At 59.8% G+C, this 19,416-nt stretch overlaps 1 protein-coding gene across 2 annotated transcripts in view; it reads right to left on the bottom strand.

The window, feature by feature from the left end:
• The window catches only part of APMAP (adipocyte plasma membrane associated protein), a 78,338-nt gene that overhangs the window by 6,433 nt on the left and 52,489 nt on the right, over positions 1–19,416 (bottom strand). The window contains exon 10 of one of the 2 annotated variants that reach the window (XM_064475946.1): positions 11,538–13,495. The exons of the other annotated variant lie outside the window; for it this stretch is intronic. Coding sequence (XP_064332016.1) covers positions 13,448–13,495 — 48 coding nt within the window. The 3' untranslated portion in view covers positions 11,538–13,447. Of the gene's footprint in view, positions 1–11,537; positions 13,496–19,416 lie in introns of those variants that run through there. 2 annotated transcript variants of the gene reach the window in all.

The raw sequence follows: 19,416 nt of genomic DNA on the forward strand, positions 1-19,416 counted from the left end.
TCCAGCATTCCCCAGGGAACTGCCGGGCCCGAGGAGAGCCTGGGGGAGGAGGCCACGTTCACGGGATGCCGTGCCAACAGCGGACACAGACGACATCGGGGGGCCGCACAGCTGCCTGGGAGCAGGTCCCCATGACACAGGACCAGCCTGTCCCGAAGCCGAGGCAGGCATCCCTCGCCCCAGCCAGAAGCCGGCACCTCTCAGGAGGCTGGGGGCCGTCTCTCATTCGGGGCAGCTCTGGCTTTAAAATGCATCCGTGGAGGCACGTTCCCATCTGCCAACAACCTCGAGCACTTCCAGGGTCAACGTCTGGGTCATTGAGCTGAGCTGCCCTTCCAGGCCCTGGGGCTTCAGAGGCCCCCAGGGGGCCGGTTAAGCACCAGCCCTTATGAGGACAATTTTGTGTCATCCCCTCAATGTCCACGTGCCTTTGTGGCCACGGGTGTTGACATCTGTTGACCCAGTTTGCCAATAAACCGTTCAGTGTAGACTCAGACCCTGAGCGGAGGCTGCCATCTGGGAAACACGGCTGTCCCGTCTCCCACCCACCAGCGGTCACGCTCACGTCTGTGCTGGCTGTTGGCGACCTTGGGAGCGTCAGTGGAGCCAGAGGGCTGTGAGGCTGAGGCTGAGGCCCCCATGACCTCTTGAAAGCCCCCCTCCCCCATCTTCAGGATGCGCTGAGCAGCCGGGGTCAGGGGCGGGCTCAGCCCCGGTTCTCACCAGGAGATTCTGCTCCCGTTAGCAAAGCAGTAACGGGCGTCACACCTGCCAGCCAAGCGTGCAGATCGAGTGATAATTTGTCATCTTGCTGAGCCCATGGGAGGGGTCGGGGCTCCGGGCGGCCACAGGCAGACCCTGTGCGCAACGCACAGCTGCTTCTGAGAGCCGAGAGCCGGCGGTCCGGCGCCGCGGGAGTGACGGTGGGGCCGCCTGCGCGGCCTGGGAACAGGGTCCAGGGTCGACGGCAGAGCAGGCACGGGGCCTGGAGCCCCCACCCCGGGGGGTGGCTCCCTGGGCGCCCCAAGTGGGTCTCGGGCAGGGAAGCCCCTGGGGCTCTAGAGGTTTGCCCAGACCCGCCCGGTGGAGAAGACAGCGCGGCCGACCAGGACGGGTGGTCGGGCGCTCGGGGAGAAGCGCCAGGTGGCACGTCCCGGGCTGGGGCTCCCAGGGAGGAGCCGCGCGCTCTGAAACCAGCCAGGTGCTGCCTACCCCCCCCCCAGGCCCGCAGCAGCGTCGGGGTAGCTCTGACCTTGGGCTCCTCTTTCCGCTGACCCAGGCCGGCGGGGCACGCGCCGCGGTGGCGGATCTGAGCCCCGGGCAGTGGGATGGCTGCCCCTTTGCTGAGCACGGCCGTCAGTGTCCTTGTCACCCAGAAGAACTTCTCCCGCAACTAGGGAGTTGGGGCCGCACTTACCCCACCAGGGGAACAGGCTCACGAATTCAGCCTCTGCCGGGCACTCGGACCGGCAAGACCTCTGACCTCTGACCCCTGGGGGCTGGGCTTGGGTTTCACTGGAATCAGGTCATTTGGGGCCAGATGGAAGAGGAAAGGCAGGTAGGGAGGCAGTGAGACAGAGAAGTAGAGATGGATGACAGGGGAGACACCTTGTATCTGAGGGGCGGGGGCACGGCAGCCCCCAGGCCACTGTCCAGTCCCTCGGGCCTTGGGTTGTGGCACCCCAGGTCATCCGTGTCCAGCGTGACTCAGCTGAAGAATAAACAGTGACTTGCTCTGCCGTCGGTCTACACTGGAGAATCCGTATTGGATTCAAACTCTTTCATTAAACAATCAAGTTGGGGAAGTGACCATCCTCGTCCCCTGCCGTGACATCTCCATTCCCTGCACGTGGTCCCAGCACGTTTTGTAAGATACGAGTTTTCTGTTTCACTTGGTGAACACGGATTCCTGGTTAAGTGGAAGGAGCTCACATGGGGTCTCCTTCAGGCTGAATTAGGGGCAGGGCCACGAAACCGCGCAGCTCAGCCCCGTGTGTCCTCTCAGGAAGGCCTGAGTAGTTAGGAGGGCGACACGGCCGTGTCCGGCGCCGGTGGCTGATTCAGGACAGACAGGGCCCCTCTCCGACTGTAGCCAAGTCCAAGCAACACGGGGCTGGCAGCACTCTCGCTGCTTCCCAAATAGAAGCCCAGCTGTTCCAGGCCCCAGCCTGCCCTCCAGCTGGCTTCTCGGGGGCTCTCAGACAACAGGCCTTTTCAAAATCACACGAACCTGCAATGCGAAGCGTGCGTGGCCGGCGGACCCTGCTCGGTGCCCGCAGTCCTGCACCAGGCCCGGCAGAGCCTCTGTCTCAGGGGGAAACTGCTCCCAGCGTCATTAGAAGAGGGACGCGACACCCAGGGAGGAAGGCTGGGTGGGGACGCGGGGAGGAGACACCCTCTGGGGAGCCACCCCACGGTCGCCTTCACCTAGGAAGTGCCGCCTCCAGAGCCCCAGGGGCTTAGGACGCACCCCAGTGACCTCGTTTCAACTTGCACTCTGTGAAGACCCCATCTGCAATGACAGCCACCCTCCAAGGTGCTGGGTTAAGACCCAACACACGGGTCTGGGGGGACACAGCTCAGCTCCACCACCACCCAAGCTCGAGCGTCTTCCATCCCCATGACTGGCTCCGCTCCACCACACACACACACACACACACACACACACACACACACACACGGCCCGCAGTGCCCTCGAGACCCTCCCCACCCTCTGCCCTCAGCCCCGGCCAGGTCTGCCCACCTGTCTGTCCACCGGTGCCTGCGGGCCCCAGATCAAAGGGTCCGTCCAAGGGGTGACACCGAGAGGCCTAGCGCCAACTCCGGTGCCACAGACACGCACACCAGTCCTGGGAGAGGGAGCCTGACAGCCTAGGGACTCCGAGCTCAGGTCCTCCAGCTTTAACCTCCCGTGTCATCGCGGCGGGGACATCACCCAGACGTGCGCCAGGCTGGCGTCCGCCTTCCCCGACGAAGTCCTGGACAGGACGCTGCCCACTTCCATCGGCAAAGGATGAGAGAGGCTCGCAGGGAAGCCACACGTGAGGACCTAGGGTGGCCGGGAGGAGGGCAATTCCAGGAGTGTCGGTGGTGACAAGCACCCGCACTGATGGCAACACCTGTGACGTAGATGAGGAAGCTGACTACGCTCGAGGGTCAGACGACCTCAGGGGACACCTGGAGATGCGTCTTAAAATAGTTTCTAAATGAGGCCAAGTGAAAGCTTCATGTGGTCACAGTCACCCTTGAGAGTTTGTGATGCCGTAACGGGGAGCGAGAAGAGAACCCTGCTCCTCCTGCAGATGTCAGCCACCGTGGGCACGAGCTGGTCTACCGGCTGTGCCTTTGCGCCCTCCAGCCTCACTCAGATGCCCGCTGACCACCGGCCCCACACACTCAGGGGCCGCGCATCCCACCAGCACCCCGGTTTTGCCGCGGGAACTCATAGCAGCGCGTGAGGACTGCCTCTCGCCAGCCCGCCTGGGCGTCCTTCCTGTTTCCATCTTCTGGAGACAGTGCACCCGGCCACTGCTGCTGCTTGGTTCTGCCTCGGGAGTGCCCGCGGGACCCTCACCCCACACCACTGCCTCCCCCTGGGGAACCCCTTTCACCCCATCAGTGGCAGGAAAACCTCAAAATCACTCCGCATTCTTCCTCTGAGTTTGCTTCTGAGGCATTGATTTGTTCAGGCTTCACGGCCTGTGTCCCCTCTGGATAAATGCTCACTGATCCCGGCCCGGTTACACGGTGCCCTCCCTCCCACCTGCCCCCAAGTGCCTCGTTTCCCTGCTTTTATCAAGTGCAGGTCAGTTACACACACTTATGGCGGAGCTCCGCAGCGTCTGCAGGGAGAGGGCGGGAAGGCCTCCCTTACACGTGTCCAGAATTTAATGACATTGAACTTGTGCTTTGATGTCTAGCCGGTCCTCCCCAGGTGAGTGCGAGCCGGGAGTAGGGGATGAGGTCAGGGGTCTTGAAACGAGTAAGGTGTCCTGGATCATCGATCTCGGGGCGAGTGTCACGGTGACCCTCCCCGTCACCCCTGGGCTGAAAGTTGGCAACCTGTCGTCAGGTCCTTGCAGTCCTTGATACAGTCCCTGCATCACTGAGGCCCCCCCACTGTCCCTCCATCACTGAGGGTCCCCCACTGTCCCTCCATCACTGAGGGTCCCCCACTGTCCTCCATCACTGAGCCCCCCCCACTGTCCCTGCATCACTGAGGGTCCCTGTAAACGCAGCACCGTCTGTGCAGGTGCGTCTGGATTGTTCGCAGTTTGACAATGGCAAACTAAGCTGCTGCTGCGTGTGTCCAGGCCTTCATGGGACCACAAGCTTCCACTTCATTCAGGAAAATACCCAGGAGAGCAGTTATTCACCCCTTTTTAACTGGCTTCCCTGCTGTCCCAGCCTCGCATGCCCACTTCCTCACTGTGCTTCCTGGGACCCCCAAGTCCCTTTGAGGACAGTGACAGAGGTTTAGGTGGGATCGGGGGAGGGGGGTGCCTGCAGGAGGCCGGGCTCGCCTGGGGCAGGAGGGACAGGCCGCCAGCGTCTGGTCCGGGGCCTGGGACCTGGCTGTTCTTCCTCACCTCCTCCCCCGTCTGCAGCTGGACCTGGTAAATACAGGGATGGACCCCGAACCCCCGGAGTGGAGGACACCGAGGACAAGGCCTGGGAGGAGCCTCAGCTGGAGGGGCCACCCGCCAACCTGGAAGCCCTCTGGACTCTCAGTGAATGAGCACCAACCCTGTGCCTGAGCCTCAGGGCACGGGGTCCTCCTGCCTCAGCAGCCGGCAGCCCCCGACTGAGCCTGACCTGGGCTACCTGCCGGGCTGCTCGCAGGCAGAGGGCCACCGGGAGCGGGTCTGTGGGACAAAGCCCCGGCGTCGAGGAGAGGAGAGAGGGCTGCGTTCCTCTGACCCCATCAAGCCCAGGACGAGCACAGCAGAGAAGCAGCCAGCCTTTACCCCAGGCCCCGCCCAGAACACGGAGGAGGGGGTCGACATCCCAGCTGGAAGCCCAGCCTCCGGGAAAAAAAGGTCTGACCACGCGCGGCCCGCAGTCGTCTAACACGAGCAGGACGAGCTGCAGGGACACAGAGGTCAGCGTCGCCCTAATTAGGAGGCCGGAACAGCGGGCCCGGCGACAGTAATTACAGGGACACGGGCATAGCAGCTGGACTGTGTCAGGTGCGCCCCCCGCCCCCCGCCCCCAGGTCTGCCCGGGCCTCGTCCGCAGCTGCTCTCACACCCCGCCTGGCTCCCGCATGGGCCTGTGCGCTGGTGAGGCAGGAAGACTCGGCCCCTTTGGAAGGAGACACTGCAGGGGCCGCTCTGCTGAGGCTTCCAGGGAGATCCGCCACCGTGTCTAACTGTGAAACACGCTCCAGCTTGTGGGCAAAGCCGGGCTGCTGCCGTGAGTGGACACAGTGTAATCCCCGCCTTCCCGGCCTCCCTGCTGCCGGGCCGGTGCGGGGACGGGGGGCAGCACCCTGCTACGGCCACTTCCCAACACGGCACGAGACAGGAGCCACTGCAACCCCAGCAGCCCAGGAGCCCAGCTCAGCGTCTCACTTGCTCTGTGACCTGAGGCAAGTAACTCACCCTCTCTGAGCCTCTCCCCTCACCTGAAAAGTGGGGATGATTGCCTGCACTAATTTCACACACTGCTGGGACGCTGGGTGGGCCCACCCGAGCCCAGCGCTGGATGCTGCAGACCTGCCCAGTATCATCAGCATCCACACCAGACACAAGGCCTGGATGGTCCTAACTAGGCTTGGGTGAGTCACTGGTCCTCTGTGAACCTCTGTCTCCTTTTCTGCTCAGTGGTGGAAGAGCCTCTGCCCTGCTGACCCTGGTGCTGCTGCTGGGAGGGCACAGAGGAAACACTGCACGACAGCCTGCCATCACGGGCTCCTACCAGGAGCACCGCGGATCCTCGGATGCAGCAGAAGGAAGAGGTGCTGGGCCTGGCGCTCGGCTCAGAGCCGCCTGAGCGCCTTGTGTAGGACTCGGAGGGCCCTTCACGCGCCAGAGCCCCGTGGCCACGGCAACCCTTACCGGGAGCTGCATTCGAGGATGACTACAGAGCACCGATACTAATTAATCAGAGCCCAGACACCCGGGTCCGGGCAGGGGCGTGGCTCACACGTGCCCCTTTCCAGCCACGTGGGCTCCGCGCGGGGCCAGGCTGCTGGGCTGGAGGCTGGCCCTGCCGGCTGAGTCCTGGCTCTGCTGCCTGGCCTCCCGAGCACTGGGATTAACACACACCCCCAGCTCCCTCCCTCCTTCCCACCAGCACCCTTCCACTCACCTCAGCCCCTGCCCAACTCTCTAAACTGTCATGGCGAGGTCACGCTGGTGTCACCCCCCTCTTCTCCATCATGAACAAGAGTCACATTCTGTTTGCACCAAAATTGTGCATCTCTCCCCCAAAGCATCCCACAGACTGAAGTGAGCTCGGGTGAGTGGGGCCTGCGGGGAGCTCGGGGGCTCTGGGGGAACTTGGAGGAGGTGGGCGGGGGCCCCACGGGCCTGAGTGTCTGCAGTGGGGTCACCCGGACCCCAGTCTCCTCCAGGTAAGTGGCCCCACGGCTCCAGCAGGGTCTGCCAGGAACGGGGCAGGTGGGTGCCCCCACGCGAGTAGCAGTGCCCAGGTGATGGGCCCCCACCCCCGGGAAGGGCACGGCCCAGCCCTTCCTCCGTGCCCCGGCTACAGCTTCTCCTCACAACGGTCTGTCGTTCTTGGGGTCCAAGACTCATGAGCCTCCTTCCTGCACGCTGGGGTAACAAACCTGCCGCCCCACGGAGAACATGGGCGAGCGCACCCTTGCGGACGTGACCAGAGCCAGCGGCCGGGAGCTCAGACCGCTTCCCATCCATCACCCACACTCCTGATCCCACTTTCCTTTCCCTGGGGGCAAGCAGGGGACGAGCCCATCACGTCCAGCCCCCGTCAGAACTGTGGTCCTGTGCCCTCTGCCCAGCAAGGCCTGCGAGGGGGTCTGGCCTCCGCTGTGGACCAGACGGCGCTTCATGCCTGGAGGACTCAGCCAAGGCAGGTCCTGGGCCAGCCAACTTCACGTTCGCCTTGGAGCACTGGGTGCTCGGGGCAGATGCTGGAACCCTGCTTGCAGGAAGTCATGGAGGGCTTCCTGAAGGAAGGGGAAATGGAGGAGAGGAATCCTGGGGTGTTAGTCTGAGCAGCAACAGCCTGCCCCCGTTTAGCAGCCTGGCTCAGGGCACGCCACTGAACCCCAGCTCAGGGAGCTGCATCTGAGGCGGGACAGGGGTTTGCAGTCACAGGAGGCCCGCCACCCCCGAGTTTTGTCTGAGAAATGACTGGCTTCTTGGACGCAGGGAGACCAGGTGGCCTCAGCCTTTGCCACCTAACAGGGCTGCTAGAGGCCCCAGCCTGTCCTCCCTGGCAGAAAGGCCTCAGACTTGTTGTTGGGAGGAGGCCCTATGGCTACGGGACAGGGTGGAAAAAATCCCTGCCCCTTGCCTGGGTCCAGCTGCACAACGGAGGCTGCACTGTCCCACCTTCTTCATCTTCTGCCACTGGTGGGGCTCTGGGTCAGAAGGACCTAATGGCCCACCAGCAACACAGTGCCTTCCATCATCAAATCCACCTCCTCCCCTGCCTGGAGCCTGCAGCCGTCCCCTCCACCTGGGGTATCGTCAGGCCCGAGAGGGCCAAGGACCCTCCAGGACCCCCTGCATCCTCCCTGGGACCGTCTCCCCAGCCCCAGCCTGCTCAGTCCCAGCCCGCTCTCCAGTCCACCGACACTGTCCCTGAGCGTCCAGCCTGCATGACCACTGAGGTCACCTGGACAGAAGCCTGGATGATGAACTGGTGACACTGAGCCGCGTCCGTCCCCCACACCCTTCACACGGTGCTGTGCTGACGTCCGAGGCTAAGCCGCCTCTCTCTCCTGGGGCTTGGCCTCCATGTGGGGGAGACCACGTGGAGAGGGCACTGGGCCCGGCTAGCCAGGCTTGTCCGGCAGAGCCCCGCACGTCCTGTGCTCATCCAGATCCCTGACCCACACGCGAGGTCAATAAACACCGCTGTTTAAAGCTGCTGAGGCTTCGGCTGGTCTGTTGTGAAGCCATAGCAACCGAAACAATGTGTGTGTCTCCAAGGATGTCTTTCCTCCGGCTCAAGGCCTGCGGGGGCACACTGCGTGAGGATGCGGGGCCGGGACACGGCGCTCATCCTCCAGGCTCTGCTGGTCCCCCTTGTGTCACATCTCTTGGCCCAAATGTAACTGGAGCTGTATTCAGGTGGCTTCAGAGTCCCCAGCATCAACAGCAGCAAATGTGCAAAACTGAACAAGAGGCAGGACAGAACGTTCCCATCGTAGCAGGTGACAGGGCACAGACGCACTGTCCCCTGATCTCTGCCAGGTGGGTGTGACTCCTAGGGGGACACAGATGCCAGCCTGGGACCCAGCACCTCCCACTGGCCCCGCATAAGACCCTCTGGGTTTGGGGGCTGAGATCACCAAGCAGCAGGTGCGAGTGAGAAATTAGATGCAGGTCTCCCATCAGGGATCGATCAGACAACCGCAAACACATCAAGGAGCATTCGTCCTGGAGGTGTCCGAGCCCAGACACCTCTGGGAAGCCGACTGAGACGCGCAGCTAAGGAAACGCAAAGCTGCAAAAGTCCTGCCACTTTAGAGGACGTGTGCACACATAAGCCGCTGAGGCGAGAGCAGCTGCAGAGAAGCAGGTACCAAACCGTTAATGTGATCCTCTCTGGGCAAAATTAGAGACGTTCTTCTTGTAATTTAGGAACTTCCTTCCTAAGCGGGGAAGTCTTTCTTTCTAAAAGCCTTTAAAATCTTCTCAAAATCCCAGCTTCCCAAATACATATAAAGAATAATACATGTAATATGTTGACATGTATTGTAACATAGTATGTATGGTTTATATATATGGGAAGCTGGGACTATATATTACTTTATATGTGAATATACATTGTATGTTAATGTTACACTATTATACATTATATATATTTGGGAAGCTGAGATTTTGAAAAAATATTAAAACGCTTTTAGAAAGAAATACTTCCTTGTTTCAGTCACTTTTCCAACCCAGAGTTTTGGGAGGAGCAGAATGTGTATTGTCCGGCTCCTGGAGTTTGTCCTGCCGGAGGCGGGTCAGGCTGGACAGGGCACTCAGGAGCCTGGACGCCCGGCCAGATCAGGGACGTGACCCTGTGGCACCTACATCGGCACCAGGGGAAGGGAGGGGAGGGGAGGGCAGCGCTGCGGCACAGGAGCGAACTGGGGTTGGTCCCCACTTTGGTCCCTGTAGAGCAGAGCCTGAGACCACAGCACGAAACACACCTGCAGGGAGCAGCAGGGAGGCAGGAAGCTGGGCACCTGACCAGGGGCTGGGGGCTCAGGTCCTCGGGGCTTCGTCTGGCCACGTGGCTTTCCGCCCCAGACGCAGCAACCCTCACGTGCCTGGGTCACACCATCTGGGTCCCGGGAAGTACCTGCACCCCCGCCGGGCACCCAGACGCGGGGACCCCGCCGCCAGGTGGCGACGGAGCTCCAGGGAGAGATGCCGGCCGCGATCCTCCCGGGCCAGCGGTCCACAGAGCGCAGGGCCCGTGCCCTGGGCTCCGCGCGCACCGGACCGGCCTGGGCCTGGGCGTGATTCAGCCTCCGCCTCCGCCCGCCCACCTGCCCGCGGCCGATGTCAGCGGGGAGGGGAGGGGGGCGCCCTGGGCGCGGGCACCCGCGGGAGGCGCGCAGGTCAGGGGAGCCCTGCTCTCATGCTGGCTGAGGCGCTCCCTGCTGCGTCGTCAGCAGTTCGGGGAGCTGGCTGTTGGACTGGCTAGGAGTCTGCGGCAGTCAGTGTCTACACCACAGAAATCAGGAGACACTGCAAAACGGCGGGGGGGGTGGGTTGTGGGTCCCCTCCGCTCCCCGCGGCTGGTTTACAGCACACCGCCGCTTGGACCCGCCAGAGGTCCGCACTCCTCAAATGAAATCAGGAGGGCGGTCCTGGCATCACCGCAAGACGCCGTGCTGTCCTGCGGCTGCAGTCTCAGGTCCACTCGGCCCCGGGCGTAGGGTCCGCGGGGCAAGGCCTGGCCTCTCGGTTCTGACCGGCGATGCGGGTCAGTTCCGTGCCCGGACTTCAAGGAGCCGCTGGGCCAGGTTTTCGGGTGCTTGGAGTCCAGCGGCCCGGAGGCCATGGAACCCTCACGAGGGCGCCCTCCTCAAGGCCCCTCCCCCTCCCCAAGGTCCAGCCCCACCCCCACCCCACCCCTCCATCCCCCCACCCCCTCCATCCCGCCTCCGGAAAGTCCTCCCCCCCAGGCCCCGCCTCCCCCCCCAAGGACCGCCAGGTGTCACTTCCCGTCAACACAGCAGCTCTGCTCTGCATCAACAGTGAACAAAGACCCCTTGTCTGACGTTTTTCCGAGGATGGTCACTCGGCCTGGAAACCCGCGCCTGCACCGGGGACTGAAGGCTGGCTGCTGCGCGTGCGGCGCAGCGAGCGGGTGAACCTCTCCCCTCAAAGGCCTTCGGGCGCCGGAACCTCAACATAGCTCCGCGCGGGCAGGTGGCCCCCACCTCCACCTGGCCCGGTGCTCGTGCGCCTCGGCCGCGCGGGTGCGGCCGGAAGCCCGGGGGGGGGGGCGGGGCCTGAGGACTGGGGCTTCTGAGAAACGAGTCGCCCCCGGCCCGCCGCTGCTGCCGGCGTGGGGCCGCTGCGCGTCCTGAGGCCCTTCGCCCACTGTGCCGCCCGGAGCCCCCGGAAGCGGTCGGAGCCCCGGCCGCATGACCGCCGGCGGGATGCTCTCTAGCATTTCCTGCTCGGGCTCCCCTTCCCCCGGGCGCCGCCCCGCTTGGCCCGCCCCCTTCACCGTCACCGCGCCTCGGCTATCGCTGCGTGAGACCCTTCAAAACTCAGGGGCTGAAGCCACAGTGAAGGACTTGAGCGGGGGCTTGGCTGGGCAGGGCGCCCTCCAGGGCCGCTGCCCGGGGCCGGGGGCCTCCGCCCCAGGAGGGAGGACCCGGCTGGGAGCTGCTGGCACCAAGCTCTCCCCGCGTGACCGCCCCTTGGCCAGCTCCAGCTTCCTGGGCAGCGTGGTGGCCTCAGGCCACCGGGCCCCCACGTGGCAGCTGGCTTCCACGAGGCAGCGTTCCAGGAAGACAAACCCCAGCGTGCAGGCGCTGCGCTCACACTTGCTGATAACCCTCCCTGAACAGTCGCATGGCCGAGCCCGGGTCAGCCGGGAGCGGCGTCACCAGGCAGGGTGGGCACGGGTGGGGGCCGGCCTCTGACCCTGGCGCCCTCACTCCTCGGTCTCAAGACCAGCTCCCCTGGGAAGCAGCTCACCCAGGAGCTCACTTAGGGAGGCTTGGACCTTAGCAGTTACCACCCAGAACTGCATTCGGCTTCACTCGAATGTTTTAAACAGTTCATTAAAAGTTCAGGAGCTTTCACTGCCATGCAAGATTTGCTTGCGTAAGTCATTATCCTGAAAATTAATCAATTCCTTCAGTCAGATTTTTAATGGAGGACGCATTTAATTCTTTGTATAGTATGACAAATTTTTGCTAAAGACTGACAGCTGTGGGCATTAACCACCATTCTCATTTCAGAAACCACCCTGCCAACCCAGTTTTACTATTTTGTGGTAAAGGGATGGGTTAGAATCACCACTGGAAAAAAGAGAACTTTGGGCCACAAGCCCGGAGTGTCGCTGCCAACAGCATCTGACCAGCAGGACGCACAGGTCATCGCAGCAGTCAGGACACGTGCCTTGACTGACATCTCAAGCTCTCCCTGTGTCCAGGGCTGTTGATAAGCATGGGAAGTCTCTTTGGCATTTTCCATGAAACTCTTTTTTTTTTCCCCTTTTTTTTCATTAGAAAATGACAAAAGCGTGGTAAAAAAAAAATCAGCCAGATGGTTGTGTGGTGAAAAATTAGCGTCTTCCCACCTGCTGCATGGCCCCTGCGCCAACGCTCGGTTCTCCAGAGTCGGGCCCCGGGTGCCGGGGAAACAACGGCGCATCGCGTTCACACGGATGCGGTTCACGGCCAGGGCAGCACCCGGTAGACCTGCCCCTGCCCCTGCCCTGTTCCCTCAGCCTCCAGGGCACCCTGGACACTGCTCCCGCCTGGGTCAGCTCTCACCCAGGTGGAGCTTCTTGGAGTAATCCAACAGCGTCTCAGCTGGGATCTGGCTGGGATCTGGGTCTTCCGCAATTAGTCACCTGGTCCACATGAGTTTTCAGATTTATTTACGTAGAGTTAAGCAAGGTATTCCTTCTGAATGTGAACTTTTTTCTGTATCTGGGGTTTCTCCCGCTTTCTCATTTGAACTGTCTTCTGAGGCTGAGTTTCTGGTGTGCCCGTGTGTGAGCCTACGTGTCCGTGTAGCGCAGGTGTGCTCTCGGAGCTTCTGAGTACACACCCACGTGTGTGTCTCAAGTCAGCTGAAGATTACTTGTTCCTCCTCATTTTCTGTTTTCAAATTCATCAGTTCCTGCCTTTGTGGAACTTAATTTCCTCTCTCGCCTCTTCTAAGGCCAATTTTGTTGGGGTTTTTTTCTCTTTGCCCAAACTGAACGCTCACTTATTTTTCTTCGCACTTGTCAACAGTTCGCCAGGGAAGCACCTGGTTCTGGGTTTTTCTTGGTGGGAAGCTTTTTTATGACCAGGTCAACCTCTCATCATAAATGTATTCAGACCTGTTCCCTGCGGAGTCGGTCTAGGCATCCGCGCCCACTGCACGAGGGCTGCCTGCCGTGCTGCCCCGCAGCTCCCCACGGCCGCCCACGGCCCTTCTCACTCTGTGTGGCCCCTGATGTTGTCCCCTGTTCAGGCCTGATTTTGTCATTTGAGTCTCTCCTCCCTTTGGGATCAGTCTGCCAGTTTTGTCCACCTTTTCGAAGAACACTCTCTGGTTTCTCTGTCCTCTGCCTCGCGCATTTCCACTGTCTTTGTTGCTTGCTTCCTGCCGCTGCTAGGAGGTCAGGGCTTGGCTCGGCCTGGTCATTAACGTGGGTGATGAAGGTACTGACTTCAGACACTTCCTCCAAGGGTTTGAAATTGCTTCATTCCCGCGACCAAAGGTCTCGGTCTTGAAACGTTCTTCCTGACTGCGTTTTCATTTTAATGATTGTTGACAGTCTTGAGCAATTCAAGCTAATGGAGCAGAAATTTTGATACCGTATTAGACATAAACAGTGAGCTTGTGCTGGGAGGGCCTCTGTGAGGGGACCAGCTCCGTGGCTGTTTCTCTGCTTCCGGGGGAGCTGCCCCAACTGCCCCAATCCAGGGGGGCCGGGAGGGGCAGCAGGCAGGCCCCCCTCCCATGTTTCACGTCCGTGCGAATCCTCTGTGCTGGGGGCCTGCAACTGTCTGTTCAGCTGGGGTCTCGCTGTGAGCGGGTGGAGCTCATCGCTGGCTTTAGGGCAGATCTGGCACCCCTTTGGTTCTCGGTGTTCTGTGTTGCACCTGTAAGCACCAGGGAGCTGTGCCCATGTCTGAGAGAGACCGAGGCCTTCCCACCCAGCGTCACCAGGTCTGGGCCACCTCTGAGTGACCACAGTTACACCTCCCTTTGACTTTGCTGAAAGCCAAAACCGGGAAACTCCTGCCTTCGGGAGGAATTTGTCACCCAGACATTAAAATCATCCTTATGCCGTCTCCGGAAAGCCTGCCCAGAGGCCCCATGACAAGTTTCCTGGGGACCATCGGGCCTGCCCTGCTTGATTCAACGCCTCAGAGAGAGAGTTAGACCTATTTTATCATAGGTTTAAATCCATCTTTGTTACGACCTTGAGACTGAGGCTTAGCCAACCCAAGTGATGCAGCCGCCACCCACATGTGCTTAGAAAGCCAGGCATTGCGGCCTCAAGCAGCTCAAGGAACTGCCGGACAGGACGTCCTCCAGGGTGCCATCCTAGGACGCTTCTCAACTCAGACTAACGTGTGAATGTGTGTTTTAGGAAACACTATGAAAACCACTGAGAAATAAATTGTGAACAGTATTAGAAAGACTGCTAAAAGCAATCAAAGTTAAAATGATAATATCTAACAAAGAATTGGTATCCAAACTATAGAGAGAACCAAAACTCAACAAAGACAGCCTGATTCAGAAATGGCCATTTCTCCAAAGATACACTAATGGCCCATAAGCGCACGAAACAACACCCAACACCACTGGCCATGAGGTGTCACCTCACATCCTGAGAATGGCTACGACCAAAGAAACAGAACCAGCACTGCGGGCACGCGGAGGAACTGCAATCCGTGTGCACGCTGGCTGGGATGTGGAACCTACAGCTGCAGGAAAACAGGAGAGGGTTTCCTCAAAAAATTAAAAACAGAAGTGTCCTACGATCCAGCAATCCTGCCCCAAAGCCCTGAAGTCTCCTAGAGTCCCTGCAGATACACCGTGTCCCCAAGCGCGTCCCTCACACGAGCTGGAGCTTGGAGGCAGCCCACGTGTCCACGGACGGGCGAGCGGACACGCAACACGTGGTCTGTACCGATGGTGACTATTACTCAGCCTTGAAAAGAAGGAAAGTCTGCAACGCACTTCCAGGCCTGTGACTCGTGGGGACGTTCTGCCGAGTGAAATCAGTCACAGAAGGACCTTCACCCCAATGAGGTCCCCAAAGTCGCCAGAACCCCAGCCGCGGAAGGTCAGATGGCAGTGGCCAGGGGCGGGGTGGGGGCCCCTGTGCAGTGGGTGCCGAGCTCAGCTTTGCAAGATGAGAAGAGCTCCGGAGGCAGGCGGGGGTGATGGCTGTACGACAGGGAAGTGCTGGGCGCCACTGCACTTAAAAGGGTGAAGACGGTAAATTCTACCTTGTGCACATTTTACCACAATAAAAACATGCATATTTTAGGGATAATTTATAATACGTTGAAAGAATATTTTAAACCAATGTAAAAACTAATACAACTAATTCATGCTTATTTTATAGCAGGTTGTGAAGACAAGACAAATCTAAAGGCTGTTTCTCCTACTGAATCTGTCATGTGCAATGTCATAATGTCCTATGTAGGAAAAATTATTATTTATGAAATAAAATGAGTGATAAAAGCCTTCAGAATAATTCAGAAGCATCTGTCAAAATCATAAATAGCCTTACCCACTTTATGGGACATAATGGCCCAAGTTTTATTTTATATTTAATAAAAACAGAAGGTGAAGTGTTAGAAATCTAAGGGGCTGGTGGTTGCTTAAAACTGTATTTTTTGTTAGAATAAGAAGTAGTAAATTGAGTAAATATTGTTTTGATACAGATGAGGATTGACTATAATTTGAATAAATATTTCACTCCGGGGCCTCCCAGCAAAGGGGAGATGAGGGTCAGTGGGCACTGGTGGGAGTGGGGCAGGAGCCCTGCGTGTGTCCTGATGGAACACGAGTGTGAGGACACTGAGGGTGGGGAAGTCTCTCCCTGTGCCTGTGTGGCCCTGGCTGAGACTCCCACCTGCTGCTTATCCCCAGACCAGCGCTGCGTCCAGCTCCCTCTGGCCCACCACGCTCCCCAACTCTCAGCCAAGGCCAGCCAGCATCCCAAGTCATCGCTGTGCGTCAGCAAGTCCCCATGTGCTGAGCGGCCAGGACTGCCCCCCACCCCGCCATGGGCTGGTCTGAGCTTGGGACCGGGCCACCTCAGCTCTGGGGAAGAGAGGTGGGCACCCCCCGCCTGGCAGGATAAGCTCCAGCCCACAGACAGGCCTCGAATCCCTGGGGAGGCTAGGCGAACACCCCCGCCTCCCGAAAGCCGCTCAGCGCCCAGGACTCCTCCGTCTTGCCACCACGCAGCCCCACACTCGTCAAACTGCCGTCTTCTGGTTAATCACTCACAAACTTTAATATCCACTGGTATTTGCTATCCGTTAATTGAATAATTAGGTGTAATTAGTAACTCATGCATTCGCATTGTGACATTATAGGTGTCAGGAGGATGTAAGTTAATTAGAGGTTAATGTTTTTGGCTCTAAATCAGATGCTTAAGTTGTGTGTTGGGCTCTTGCCAGCTGGGGAAGCATGAACTGTGCCCCTTTGATTAATTGTGCAGTGTTTCTGGGGTCTGGGAAAGCAGACTCAAAATCTACTGATGTCTGGGGATTTGGTGGTTTAAGAGAAGTTCCCAGAAAACCACACTGATGTTGCGTATCAGCATTTACTGAAATCCTCCCTCACGTGGGACGTGAGCAGCCACCGCGGGGACACTAAAAAACGAGTCGGGTGCAGACCCCGACCCCTGCCTGCAGCCAGGGAGGTAAAATCAGCCTGCGCTCGGGTCCCTGCAGGAGGAAGAAAAGAGAGACCGTGGCCACGGCCAGGAGGCTGAGCTGCCCCAGGTCCCGGCGCCCGCCCTCAGGGGATGGCAGTTCTTTCATAAAGGTGGCCCGTTAATAAGCCACTAATTTCTTGAATGAAACTTCCAGGTCAGGAAGAGAAACTGTCAAGGCATCAGGCATGATTTCAGACTGAGAAAACACAGGCTATGGGAACTGGAAGAAGGGCCGAGGTCGCTCAGCTTGAGCAGGTTAGAACCCATTCAACTGCAAACGAGGGAGCCCCAGTCTGGGCTTAAACAGAAAGGAAAAAAGGTGCTACTGGTGCAGCTCTGAAAACCCCAGGGGTGGACATCAGGCATGGCTGCCTCCAGGAACTCCGTGTCCCCAGGAAGCTCTTTCTGTCTTTTCCATTTCTGGATGGGAAGGGTTACAGTTCCGTCCGTGTTGGCACTTTCTCAGCCAGGCTCGCCCCATGCACGGCAGACTGACCGGCTTTAACTTGCTGCCCCTTTGTCTGCTCCAGGCACAGAAGTCACAGGGATGCAGGAACAGCCGACACATTCTCAGCGTTCACTGTGTGCCAGGCAGCAACCTAGATGCTCCGTGGGGACTGACTCCATTGACTGTCTACAGCCCGGAGCGGGAGATTCGTAATCACCACCCCATTAACAGGGGAAAACTGCCGAGATAATTCAGCCGCGGAGAGACGCAGCCAAAGAGAAGGCCTCCTTCGGGGCAGATCCAGCCGAAGTCCCAGGACCCATCGCTGGCCGAGGCTGAGAGCCGGGGAGGGGACGATTCTAAAGGAAACGTCCGGGCACCGACAACAGACAGGAGAGAGGGCAAGCTGGGCCCACGAGGGAGGGACCCTGCAGTTGGGGACTGTGACATAAACAAAGTGAAACTCCAGGTGGTGGGGAAGGTCTCAGAGAAGGGGGGGCAGCAGAGTGAAGACCCAAGTTACCAACATTAGAGCCCTGCGTCTGAGCCCTGGAGAAGCCCGCCCCCATCCGCAAGGGCCTGGGGGGCTGGGCGGTGCTGTCCGGCCTCTGAACACTGCTGGGGGAAGGGGGTGGGGGCGCCTTCAGCAGCTGGTGAGCCCTGAAGGAGAGTCATCCATGAGTCAGCCTCTCGCTGGGCTCTCTAAACCTCAGACACGGACTGTGAAGCAAACACAGGCACCGCCTCTCCGGACTGAGCCTGTGGTCGTCTGTGTCTGGGCCCAGCTTCAGAGAAGGCTGCCGCCCTTGCCCGTTTCCGTGCAGACTCTGGCCTACCCGCCAGGACTCTGGGGCCGGGGGCATGGGTGGGCCTGGGCGGGGAGGTCTTTAAACCCGGGGGTGTCCGTCTCCCACGGAACTTCCCCATGGAAGCTGGCCTGCCAGGCTAAGAGCCAGGGCGGGCCCACGGCAGGAACAAAGGAGCAGGGGACTCGAGCAGGTCTGCAGTGAGCACCCCAGGTGGATGGCACTCACTGTTTAGAACTGCTGATTAACCATCCGATTAGGAACGATGGCCTGAACAGCCAGCTCACCTCTGCCCCCTCCCCACGTTCCAATAAATGACACAAAGAGAATGAAAAAGATATAAGGTCACCACTAATAGAAGAAACGTGGGTTTAGTCTCTGGAGAAACGACTGAAGAAAAGGACATGCAGGTTCGGGGGCTGGGCACCCTCCCCGCACCCCCAAGTAAGTAGTAACTTTGAAGCATTTACACCGAGCCATGTGGAAGCCCACACGTGTCATGATTCCAGGGCAAAGAAGGGCGCTAAGAGCTTCAGAGAGGAAAAAGGAACGAGGTCCACACGGAAGGCCGCCTCCCAGCACCGTCAGAGCCTCCGCAGACCGCGGAGGGAGACCGCATCTAACCTGGATTCCAGCTCTCGGAAGCTGCAGTGATCAGAGAAGCGTCAGAGCACATGTGCCCTGCAAAGGCGCAGAGCGCCCGCGTCCGGGGCCACCTTTCCAGGAAAGTTAGTGGAGCACAACCTCCAGGGAAATGAGGGCGAAAACCAAGAAAGGGACCAACAAAGGGATGGGTGGAAACACGGGGGTGGAAGAGGGGAGGAGACCCCGGGCCTGAGCGCTCACCTGCAGAAGCAAACACAGGTTATGGGTCCAGAGGTGCCCCCTCTGCCTGAGCCCCAGGCCGCTGGACAGCCAAGCTCAGCCCTGCCATCCGGTCACATCTTGTCACCGCCCCCTTCAGCTGCTCCCCAAACTGGCTGCCTTCCAGCCTCGTCCACTCCTCCCTGTACTGGAGGACCCTTGTGTCCAGCCCCGGAGGCACTGGCAGACCTCACGGTTAGGGTGTCCCCTGTGGCAGCCGTCCTCCATGGCAACAGCCCCTCACCTTCCCCCCTGGAAATGAGCATTTCAAATAAAGCCTCGCCTTTCCAACGTCAGGAGTTTGGCATCACTTGTCTTTGGCGGAAGCTCAAAGGCAGGCGGGGCAGTAAGAACGCTTTTCAGTGGAAGAGAGGGAAGGTGTCAGGTCTGGTTGGACTGGAGGTGGTCGGCCCGGGGCAGCGGGAGGAGTGGGCATCCCTGTGGTTGGTCCGGGTAATGTTTGTCTTTCTCAGGCTGGTCCCTAGCTGGACACAGAGACAGTTATGACAGTTCTGAGCGTCCTGGCCGAGTCCTGCAGAGGCCGTGGGTGGCGTCCGGGGTGGCCACCACAGAGCGTGGGTCAGAGCTCTCCGGTCATGGACGGTCTGGCCGTTGTCCATCAGAGCCCTACCCCATCCCCACGGCCGCCGCGCTCCCGACGAGTCCTGTGCCCTCGGCTGATTCAACAAGGAATCCCCCCTGAGTCCGCGGTGCCAGAGTCTGCCTGAGCCGGGTGGGCCCCCGAGCGGATGTGTGTGTGAGTCTGTGAGTGAGTGTGGGTGGGCGGTGTATCTGTGCGTGTGTGTGTGCATGTGTGTGGGTGTGTGTGCACGCACTCCTGTCCCCCAAACCCACACTCAGCCCCGTGCAGGGCAAACACCAAACAAGGCTCCGTGCACAGAAGTTGAAGGACAGCAAGGACCCTCCCTGGTCCCCGTGCAGGGATGCCAGGCCCACGCTGACCACGCCGACCCCACCAGCCCCGGCCCCGCCTCGTCC

The sequence above is a fragment of the Camelus dromedarius genome, chromosome 18 (assembly GCF_036321535.1).
Source record: "Camelus dromedarius isolate mCamDro1 chromosome 18, mCamDro1.pat, whole genome shotgun sequence".
NCBI lineage: Eukaryota > Metazoa > Chordata > Mammalia > Artiodactyla > Camelidae > Camelus > Camelus dromedarius.